Source organism: Hylobates moloch, unplaced genomic scaffold, assembly GCF_009828535.3.
Source record: "Hylobates moloch isolate HMO894 unplaced genomic scaffold, HMol_V3 SCAFFOLD_1, whole genome shotgun sequence".
Classification (NCBI taxonomy): domain Eukaryota; kingdom Metazoa; phylum Chordata; class Mammalia; order Primates; family Hylobatidae; genus Hylobates; species Hylobates moloch.
This window is the reverse complement of record NW_026652276.1, coordinates 77698177-77709781: the sequence shown is the minus strand read 5'-3', so window position 1 is coordinate 77709781 and position 11605 is coordinate 77698177. Positions and strand designations below refer to the sequence as shown.

Here is an 11605-nt window from a genome sequence, read left to right as displayed (position 1 = left end):
TGCTCTGTTGTCCAGGCGGGAGTGCAGTGGTATGATCACAGCTCACTGCAGGCTCAGTTTCCCAGGCTCAGGTGATCCTCCTGCCTCACCCTCGTGAGTAGCTAGGCCCACAGGCATGAGCCATGACACTCGGCTAATTTTTAAATATTTTTTTTTAGAGATGGGGTGGGGCATGGTTCATGATGTCACCCAAGCTGATCTCAAACTCCTGAGCTCAAGCAATCCTTCCACTTCAGCATCCTGAGTAGCTGGGACCACAAGTGCATGCCACTCTGCCTGGCTAAATTGGAAAAAAAAGTTTTTGACCACATGAATACAGGTAGAACAGATACAAATGGGCTTCAGTGTTATAGCCAAGAACCTTTTTTCTTCTCCAGGTTCCTGAAAGGTTACCCACATTCTCATCAGTAACAAAAGCCCTAGTGTGGGCATAATAGACTCTCCAAGAAGTGACTGCGTATTTAACTGTTTCCTAGCTGATTCTGATAGGTCCTTCTCCCAAGGGACAAGGTCCCTTTTATGCTAGTGCTTCTCAAACTTGACTGTGCACATGAGCGACCTGTGGCTCTTATTAAGATGCAGATTCTGGTTCAGTAGGTTTGACGCAAGACTTGAGATTCTTTGTTTTTACAGAGACCCCAGATCATGCCAATACTTTTGGTCCACAGTTATACTTTTTGGAATAAAGCAGTACAACCACCTCCCATCTCTTAATCACCAGTAGATGCCGCACATTTGTGCACCCAGTTATGGGTTTGATGCATTTGTTTTTATCTGTGGTTAGGGTTCGTTCTGCATTTAGTAAATCTTCTCCATTTAAATGGAGCAATTACAGAATTTGTGGATCTACTTGCCACAATTATTAAACAGTTTGTTTAATGTTTCCTGAAAATGATCCTTAAGTAAGAAAGCAGGAATTATGACAAGAAGGAAGAGAATAAGAGCAAGTCTTGCATGCTTCTCAGCAGTGGCAACAAAAATTCTAGCACATGGATAGGCCCAGTGGTAAAATAAACATGAAGTTGTTGTAGGGTCCCTCCTGTGAACTCTCATGCTTCCTGGGGTCCTAAATGCTGGAAATCTGGTGCTTCATGGCACTGCTGTATATCTGCTTTATTGTCTCCAGCTTGTCCTCCCTTCCCTTTCTTAAGCCCCCTTCAAAAATCATCTGGCATTGTCCAATCCATCCATTTTCTTGAACACTTCTTTTGTAAGGTGGTCTAAACATGGAAAAGAAATGAATGGTCTCTCTCTATAAAAGACATGCAAAAGTAAATATTAAAGGTGTTCCATAACAGCTGTATTTTATTTTAACAGAAAACACAAGGCAGTACCTAGAAACTCAGCATGAGAGGAGAACTTAAAAATCATCAAGTTCAATTCTTATCCAGCACATTGTGGGCAATTGTTTTTCAAACCTTTGTTTAATTTGTTCCAGGAACAGAGGGTTCATTAAGACCCAGGATAGTTTGTGCCAACACTGGTCAGCTCTAATTGTTAGAAAGTTCTTATTTATAATGGATGACTCCTTCTATTAAGGCATATACTCACAGGTTACAGAGGAAGAAAAGTTATTGTCTGCTGGTGAAGGCTGGGGAAACCTCTTAGAGTAGGAGGTATTTGGGCAGAATCTTACACTCTACCAGAATTTAGGAAAGTAGAGAGAAGTTGGGAGGGCAGCATTCTCATTCTCTTAGAATTACACTTCCTAATTCTTCATCTAGATCCTCTAATTATGCTCCAGTGTTAATGGATGTCCCTACTTTAAATACTAAAAAGCCATCAACAATGTGTCAGACACCATAGTATCATTCCATAGATGATATTTGAGAAAACAAGTAGACTTTTCAAATTCCCCTCACTCATAAAGCAGATGATTATCCACCCACTACAGCTGGGCCTGCTCTAATCTAATTCTAAAAGGCTAGATTTATCCAGAGGGCAAACGAAGTAGGCAGACACACAGCTGTTGTTTGGAGAACAGTACAGTGTTGGGGTGAAAAATAACGCTGGCTAAAGATAAGCTCAATAGATCTGTGGGAGCACATCTTTAAGCCATGTGGCTTCACTGCGTCAGGAAACCACAGTGGGAGCTTGTCAACCCTGTTACCCATCTGGATGGGACAGCTTCTATTTAAAGCCATTAACCCAAGTTTTAGTTTTATGCAAGGCAGAAGTTTTCTGGGCTTCTCTTTTCATGGAGAACAAAGTGACCGGAAATGTAATTCAGAATATAAATGATAGTACATACATGTAAGGGAATGGAAAACATATTTGTATTGATAGCTTCCATGTGATTATTATTATTATTATTTTTTGAGATGGAGTCTCACTCTGTTGCCCAGGCTGGAGTGCAGTGGCACGATCTCAGCTCACCAAAACCTCCGCCTCCTGGGTTCAAGGGATTCTCCTGCCTCAGCCTCCTGAGTACCTGAGATTATAGGCGCCCACCACCACGCCTGGCTAATTTTTGTATTTTTAGTAGAGATGAGGTTTCGCGATGTTGCCCAGGCTGGTCTCAAACTCCTGACCTCAGGTGATCCGCCTGCCTCGGCCTCCCAAAGTGTTGGGCTTACAGGTGTGAGCCAACTTGCCCAGTCGTGATTTCTTTTTAGAAAGCGATTAGCATTTGTGTTGGGATTAAAACAATGATAAGGTGTGGGGTAAAGGTTTTTGTTTGTTTGTTTGTTTTTTTGAGGGAGTATAGTGGGTGTCCTAGAAGTCTGGAGGTGCTGGGACCTCCCTGAGGAAGTTAGAGGGAAATATTCCTTGTTAATTCGGAAAAGGAGATGAAAAATGAGAGGAGGAGAGGAGGAGCTCAGACAGGGAAGTCTGAGAACTGGTGGAAGGCCTTTCTCTGGGATGTGACCCTTCCTTGCAGCCGTTCTAAATCTCCAAGAGATGCAACAACAATATCAAAACATTTACACACTGCATGATGTAAGTGGATTTTTATGGAAACGATAAAAGGATTGTGTTTTACATCTCAAATATTATGGAGCTTTATAGATATGGAACAAAGGAACAATGGTTTATGGCAGCATAGGGACATATGAGAAAGAGAGCCAGCAGAATTTGCAGGAACTATGGAGTAGGCTTTGAATTGTGGAAGGGGCATGTCCATAGCTGACATTTAGGTTTCAGATATAAAATTGTTTGTTCCTAGGAAACTTTCCACCTGAAGCTAACATTTTTTTTTAATTGCTTATTTTCTTTTAAGAAATGTCTACTTCGAAAGGTCAGGCTGTCTTCTAGAATATGGAGCATCTCCCACTACGTTTGTACAATTGAGTAGCCCCTACAAAGCCCTAGGATTTTCTAAGCCCTGTTTTTCTAAATGTTTAAGCTTATTTCCTTTCCCTTGTCTATTCTTATAGCTTAAAAAAAAATCTAAATTTATTTTGAAATCCTTTGAGACATAGAGCACATAAAACCCAAGGTCATTACTCAATTTCCACTCTACATCTTTCACATAGGGACACAGTAGTTAAAAACTGTAGCTTAGAAAATTCTTAAGACTTTACGAGAAGGCTAAATTTTGTTAGAAAAGTCATGAATCACTCAAAGACTGCCTTCCTGAAATAAAATAATTTTTACTTTTTCTTAGAAGATACTTTATTATTTTATCTTCCAGCACCTAAAGATTTAAAGAACAATGTTGTTATGTGATGGGACTTGACTGTAAGAGGCCTGAACTGAATTCCTTTTTCTGGAACTGGCCTTGCTATCCTTTGGCAAAACAAAATCTAAAAAATGACAAATATATCGCTGGCACTGTTCCTTGGAAATACGTTTCCAAAGTCTTTGAACATTTAAACCGCAAGCTGAGATATAGCTTGAGGTGTTTTTCTTAAATTGTTCCTAAACTGCCTCTTCTTCTCAGTGCTATATCAAATTACTGAGCTGTCTGCTGAAGTTAAAGCAAGGTGATGATTGTACCTAAAGAATAAATGCATTTGGGTTTAAAGTTTTGACTCTTTGTTTCTTTTGAAATAATATTAAGTGAAGGGGATTAATATGCGTTTTCCTGCTAGGGTATAAATTAAAAGGGATTAAATACATATAAATTAGATAAATTCAAGTCATTAAATATTTATAAAGCATCTTACATGAGTAAGATATATGAGCATACACTGGCAAGAAATAAAACTATGACATTGTCTCAGGTGTCAAGGAGCTTATAATTAAGAAAAATACAAGTACATGTTTATTTAGCGACGGAAAAGTGAAAAAAATATGTGCAGACTAGTGTGTACTTGAGTGGTTTTAAGAATATTTCAAGTAACTTCTCTGAAGGGTCTATGCATAGTAAAGAAAAACAAATTACCGAATTTAATTATCTAAACCGGCTTGTTGGATGAATGACAACATTACATTAAATTGCTCCTTTACTGAATGACAATCATTATAGCTGAAAATATCCAATAAAATAATTTGTATGGCTAGAGGTGCAATTAACCATCTTCTCTTTTATACCATAAATCTCACATCAAATACTTAAGTGTTTACTACATTTACTACATTCCAAGGTGCCACGCTATGGCTATGAAAAATAAAAAGAGGTTTTAAGACACACCCTTTGTTCTCAAGGAATTTTTAGACTGGTTGGCCAGACAAGGTTCCTTCATATAACATTATTACAAGAATTCCAGAGGAGGAAGGACTAACTTGCAGTTAGAGTTGTCAAGAATGGCACATGGGGAAGACAGGAGTATTGAGACAATTTTGATGGGGGTATTGGACTTTTCAGATGAAAGAATGGTAAGAATTCAGGGGTAAAAGTTAAAGGTGTACAGAGCATTTTTAGGGTAAAGAAATGTTTTAATTATGTTAGAATAAATGGTTCCTTCTGCAGTCATGAGTGATAAGACCAAATAGCATGTTGAGGACATATTAGGAAAGCTTCGAGTAGAGGCTGCGGAGTGAGTACATCATTCTACAAGCACAAGAGTTTCATGGAAAGCTTTTGAGCAAGCAAGTGGTCAGAAAGCATTAGTTATCAAAGCATTTGTTTAGTAAGAAGATTCTTGAAGTGATGCATAAATTTTCTTGGCAGGAAGAGTCTGAAGGCAGTATGTTCAGGTAAGTGGCCATCACATTAGTTAGTGTGTGAGTTAGTGTATTATTCCCTTGTCATGCTGTTGAATTTATAAAGAAAAAGAGGTCTAATGGACTCACATTATGGTTCTATGTGGCTGGGGAGGCCTCACAATTATGGCAGAAGGCGAAAGGCATGTTTTACATGGTGGCAGACGAGAGAAGAATGAGAGCCAAGTGAAAGCAGAAACCCCTTATAAAACCATCAGATCTTGTGAGTCTTATTCACTACCACGAGAACAGTATGGGGGAAACGCCCCCATGATCCAATTATCTCCCACTGGGTCCCTCCCACAACACACAGCAATTGTGGAAGCTACAGTTCAAGATGAGATTTGGGTGGGGACACAGCCAAATCATATCATTTGGTAAGGAACAGAATCAAATGAGAGTTAGAAATGAAGAACAGAATAAATCTGGTTTTTTGTTTGTTTTTGTTTTAATGGAGCATTTATATATTACTATACATGAATACTATCGTAAAAATGCCAAAGCTAAATGTATTGATAATCTTTATTATCAATGACCAAACATTAATGGAATGAAAAAGTGTCTTATAAAAGACAATCATGTAAATTCTTTATCTGAATGACGTTATCGTTCATAACCCAGTTTTACTCATGTTCCCTATGTAATTTTCCAAGTAAGCCATTCTGCTGAGAGTTTAGTCCTTGGAAAACTTGGTGTTCTTTTGAGAAACTGATAGATTTTCTTCATTCTCACAATGGCAGCCGTGAAGCTCAGGTAACCTTCCCTGAGTGCTGGCAGGCTCAGAACCAGGCCTGCAGCTTAACCAGCATAGCTGTGTTGATTTGGGGTTGTAATCTCTATTTTCTCCCTTGTTAATTCTCCTCCCATGTCCTTTGCATTATTCTTCACTAATATTATTGTCTTGGTTTCTCCTCTTCTCACTGTGTCTCTAGATGATTTTTCAAAGAGGCAAAGGATAACACATTTAATATGTACCAATTGCTCTCCCTCCTACATCTCCAGCCTCATTTTCTTCCCTGAGATCTAGCATGGTATTCCTACATCTTGCTTGTATTGTGTCCCAGCCTCTAAACAGATGGCTCCATCTAGCACTTTCTTATGTCCAACTTCCAACCTTTTTCAAATGTGGTCCCCGAACCAGCAGCAGCAGCATCACCTGGGAACTTTTCAGAAATACAAATTCTGAGGCCCCACTCTAAGTACTGAATCAGAAACTGTGGAGGTGAAGCCCAGCAATCCGTGTTTCAACAAGGCCTCCAGGTGATTCCGACACATGTCCGAGTTGAAAAGCCACCACTCTAGACAAAGACTGGGCTCTTTTCTTTCTCTCCTGGTCTATGTGTTTTCTAGGTCACAGCATCTCTGGTCCACTCTACATATTTGCTCTGCTATCTTGGCAAATTCTTTACACATTTTTTACAATAAGCATAAATTCTTAAGAGCGCTTATTCTATTGAGGTAGCAAATTATTATCCTTGCCACAGTTAGTAAAACATTCGTGGGTACCCTCACTGATGGGTGACCATGAGTGACCTCGTTCATGCTTGTGCCACTCTTGGACCACTTGACAACATTTCCTCCAATCAATAGCCACCCCTAATTAAAAGACAGACTATTATTCCTTTCCTAAGCAAGGCTATAGCAGATAAACCAGGAGGAAACCTGTTCTGTTCAATAAATGTATCTTTAATTGAGTAGATGTGTACAGTATGACTTCAGCAGAGGACTAATCGAAAATTTCTTAGCTTGGTTAAATGGATGCAGTCTCCTTTTAAGAAAGAAAAGAGGCAACAATTATTGTTTGCCATCACTGGAAATAGTCCAGGCAAGGCAGTTTACCTATTCTCCCATCCAAGTACTAACCAGGCCAGACCATGCTTAGCTTCCAACATCAGATGAGATCTGGTGCGTTCAGGGTGGTATGGTCATAGAGAGTTTACCCATTCTGATGTTTGAAGATGGTTCGAGTTAGTGTTGATAATAAAGTTTCTATAATAAGTGAACAATGACTCAATTTCTAAATTACACAGATGCTATCCAACTTATAACCTTAAAGGAAGTATATTGCTAGATGTTCTCATTTGTGTGTAAAGATATGATTCTTGCCTACCACCACCTTTTTAAAGTTAAGAAGCACTTTATACATTTAAGTGTAGTGACAGCTTCAAAAACTGGTTTAAAACCTTCAAGTTGCTTTGTTAGGGGCAACAAGTGGCAGGGATGGAAAGATTTTCAGGGGAATCTCTTATTGAACTGAGGCAGAAAATAGATTGAGGGGTGGAGTTCTTGCAGTTACGCATGGTGGCAAAATAAGCATACAAGTATTCTTGCAAAATAAATGTGAGTTCCTAAGATTTATTCAATTATAATTTGAAAGATGTCGGTAATCCATGCAGCTAATAACTGGGTCATAAGCAGTCTTGTTCTACAGCTGATTAAAAACAAATAAACCAATACATATTTATTAGGTACTAATGCTGCGCTCAGTTCCTACTTGCAGCTTTCATCTACTTGAAGAGTATGAAGCAACACCAAAGTACAAGATAAGAGATGGTTACGTGCTAAATTATGTTATCCTTGACATACTTTTCTTTGTACATGCTTAGAGATCTCATCCCTCATGACTTTATTTAATAACTATGTAGGTCAGTGTTTCTCAGTCTTGAGCAATATAAGGACAGACTGTGGCAAAAATTTCTTACGTTTCCTCATTTCTTACATGGAATGAAAACATTTTTATTATATTTTACCTAAACAGATACCAATCTAAAAACAGGCACAAACTGCTTAGCCTATGACCCTTAACTATAAAAAACAAATTTATAAGTTAAATACAGAAAAGTTACCCAACAGAATTTAAATTAATTTAGTGGTAAGGATAATATTTTATTGAAAAAACAAATCACCACTAAAACTCTGAGCATGGTTCTACCTGCTAAAATGCATCTTCCTTTGTGTTCAATAGGCCTCTCTCACTATGAGTCACACAATGACTCAGCTCTTGCCACTTTATTCAAACTACTGTGAACCTACCCTTTATACACTTCCTGTAGGATTTTTTTTTTTGCATTTGATTTGTACAAACTCGTCATATATGTATTAACTCTGCTTGTGATAGTTTCTTGTTATTTGGCAACAATTAATATAGTGCCACAGATGGACAACCTGATTGGAATACAAATGAAATGGAAATCTTAGGTGATACTTGATATAAGGAAGCCATCCAGATGGCCCCAAATTTTCATGTTACTTTTTAAAGATTGTCATAGATACAAAGACACAAAATCCTCATTAAAAAATCATTTAAAAGTCCTCAGTAAACAGAGGGCATCTGTGGTGGGCACAGCTGTGTCTCCCAGATACCCCTGTAAGGAAGCATGTGGTGACAAAGCTATCAGTAGACCACTTCCAGCTCTCAGTTCCTTTAGGGTTTGCTCTGCTGCAAAGAGCTGCCTAGCCCAAGAGCTCATCCTTCTCCACATGCTCACATTCAATGACTGATGGAGGCAGCAGTATCAAAACCGGGCTATTACCCCTGAACAGGGACAACTCTGACAGGTCATGTACGCACCAGCTTCCCTGTGGATTTGGTTGAGGTCAGCCTGCATTGCAGTTCTACCTGTCCCTACCAATCCTGCTTTCCCCTCTCTCCCATTAGTTATGATAAACTCCATCTCACTATCTGCTCCCAAAGACCCAGTCAACAAGATCTCCCAGAAATCTCTCTGAGGAACCCCCAGTGGACTGAGAAAGCTTCTTCTGTAGCCCCGATTCTTCCTACATGTTTCTAGTTTCAAAGTTCAGCTTCCAGTTGTACATTCCTGAGAGCACTAAAAATTCAACAGGTCCATATCACCAATCTCTTAGGTTCTTGCCACAGAACAACTGTTTTTTTTTGTTTTGTTTTGTTTTGTTTTTTCTGTTTTAGAATGGCGCTACCATTGTATTCCCACAGCATCAGAAGATGGGAGGTGATTTTGATTCTTTACACACCTTGCTCCTCACAGCCAGTCTATGATTCAGGCTTCCTCACATGGAGAGGTCTTTGCTCATTTCTCCAGGGATCCACTTCCCTTTAAACAAGGGATGCTGCTGAAATTATAATGGAGAGCTCCTCTTTGTTCTTGAGATATGTCTTCTTTTCAATAGTTTTGGGTTTCCCTTCTCTTCAGTTCCACAGACTTTTAAGGACAAAGAAAATGCCCACCCCCCACAACCCCCCACCAAAAGACATCTACACAAAATTCCAACCCACAATCACCTACTTATTTTGGAGCACAATATACTGGTTTGCATATTAAATAAAAGGGGGATGGCAGAAAATGCTAAAGGCTTTACTCTCCCTTCTTCAATTAGCATTAGTGTAGTGCAGTCGTTAGAACAAAACACTTATTTTGTTTCAGTTAAAGGTGAAATACATTCAATTTTTCTTTTCTTTATCTTTTATATTGCACTAGTCATAAAAGCCAAGTCTTGATAAAAGCCAAAATAATAATTTTATATAATATAAATACAGACTAAAGCAAGTGTAAATGTTATGTGTTTTAAAGTCTATGAAAACATACATATTTTTTAAAGCAGTCAACTCATTGAAAGATACTAATATTTAAAATAGAAAGTTGTGTTGTCTGCTGAACATGAGACTCTGAGGTATTTGTGAGAGAGAAATTGTCAGGAAAGCAGTAGAACATTTCCTGCCCGTGGGTGCAGTCTTGAGGATTTGTAATAGCCATGACGAATCCAAAAACCATCACCACAGCACCAATGGGAAGCATGACACAAGACATAATCTTATCGGAGTGTGTCCTTGGTTCTTCAGACAGTTTCAGATAACAGGCTGATGGAATGATAAAAATGAGGGGAGTTGCACAGAGCACACCCTGCATGTTGAAAACAAGAAACAAGATAATGTTACTAGATGGAAACATTCTTCGGACAGCTTTTAAAAGCATTTACAAAATGTGTTTTTCATGCACATGTTAAACATGTGATAGGTTCAGTTGAATCAAACAAAGGGAGGAAAAATAATTCTAAGAAAGACAGAAATAGGCGTTACCTTTTCCACTGGCATATTTACAAATGAAAATAATGAAATAGTATATAACAGCTTATCAGACTTAAATATTATCACAAAATAATATAGAAAATAAAGCAGATAATAGGACTGACTTCTGGCACTCTCGAAATTTCCTGTATTTTCAGTTCATCATATTTCCTTATATTCTTCATTAAAACTACTGTGTATCCACTATGCCCTTCAAACATGAATGGTCTATTTGTCATTTGTGTGTAAGAGGGAAATTTTGGGAAATTGTATAGGGGCCACAATGTCTTTCTTCTTTACCTGGGCTTGTATGGAAGTTGTGCCTATTTGTGTGAGAAAGAAAAACTATAACCCTAAGGCATTTAACATGAAATAGCATTTCTAAATCCTCTTTCAAATAAAACTAAGCACATTAATTACCGAGAAAGTTGACAGCAGAGCTAAATGACTATAACTCATTCACCCTTCCCCACATTAGCTAGGAATAAACCCAACCTAAGGAGGGATATCAGATTTAAAATAATGAGTGGTAGAATTGTCTATTATAAAAATACCAACAGCTATTGATGTCAAAGGAAGAGACTTTCCCCTTGAATAGGCCTAATTCGCAATAGAAACTTAGCAAATAATATAAAGGTTAACATTTAATTCATTTTAGGTAATATGTTTTTCTAATTATGTTGTTTTAATTATAGTACATTTAACAATGTAACATAATTAAAATTTTATGACAAATATTCTCTTAAACCATAAAACATACATTTTTTTAAAAATAAATTTTATTGTGTATATTTGAGGTTTATAACATGGCATAGAATACATACAGATAGTAAAATGGTTATTGTATTGAACTAACATATCTATCATCTCACATAATTACTTCTTTGGTGATGAGAGCAGCTAATATCTACTTATTTAACAAAAGTCCCAAATATAATACAATTTTATAAATTACAGCCCTCATATTGTACATTAAATCTGTAGACTTGTTCATCCTACACATCTGCTACTTTGAATTTTCACCTACCTCTCTACATTTCCTCCCTTTGTTTCCTGCCCCTGGTAATCACAGTTTTATTCTTTTATCTCTAACTCTATATATTAGACATTTTTAAAAAATATTCCATATATAAGAGAGATCATGTGATATTTTGCTTTATGTGTCTGGCTTATTTCACTTAACGTTCTTCAGGTCTATCCATGTTGTGGCTAATGGCAGGATCTCCTTTTTCAAGGCTGAATAATATTCCATGTTATAGACAGATCTATATGACATTCTCTGTATCCATTCATACATCAATGAACATTGAGGTTGTTCCTATCTCTTCACTATTGTGAATAATGCTTCAATGAACATGGGAGTGCAGATATCTTTATGAAGTGGTGATTTCATCTTTTTTGAGTATATACCCAGAATAGAGATTCCTGGGTCATATGGTGGTTCTATTTTTAATTTGTTTAGGAACCTCCATT

The 11605-nt window shown here is 37.7% G+C and overlaps 1 protein-coding gene across 2 annotated transcripts in view; it reads right to left on the bottom strand.

Annotated features, from left to right (window-relative positions):
• Nucleotides 1-5592: 5592 nt before the first annotated feature.
• Nucleotides 5593-11605, bottom strand: part of SLC38A11 (solute carrier family 38 member 11) — a 60624-nt gene continuing 54611 nt past the window's right edge. The window contains exon 10 of one of the 2 annotated variants that reach the window (XM_032755551.2): nucleotides 5593-9968. In XM_032755551.2, the coding sequence (XP_032611442.1) occupies nucleotides 9675-9968 (294 nt within the window). In that variant the 3' untranslated portion in view covers nucleotides 5593-9674. The remainder of the gene's footprint in view (nucleotides 9969-11605) is intronic. The other variant, XM_032755549.2, reaches the window with a different exon arrangement.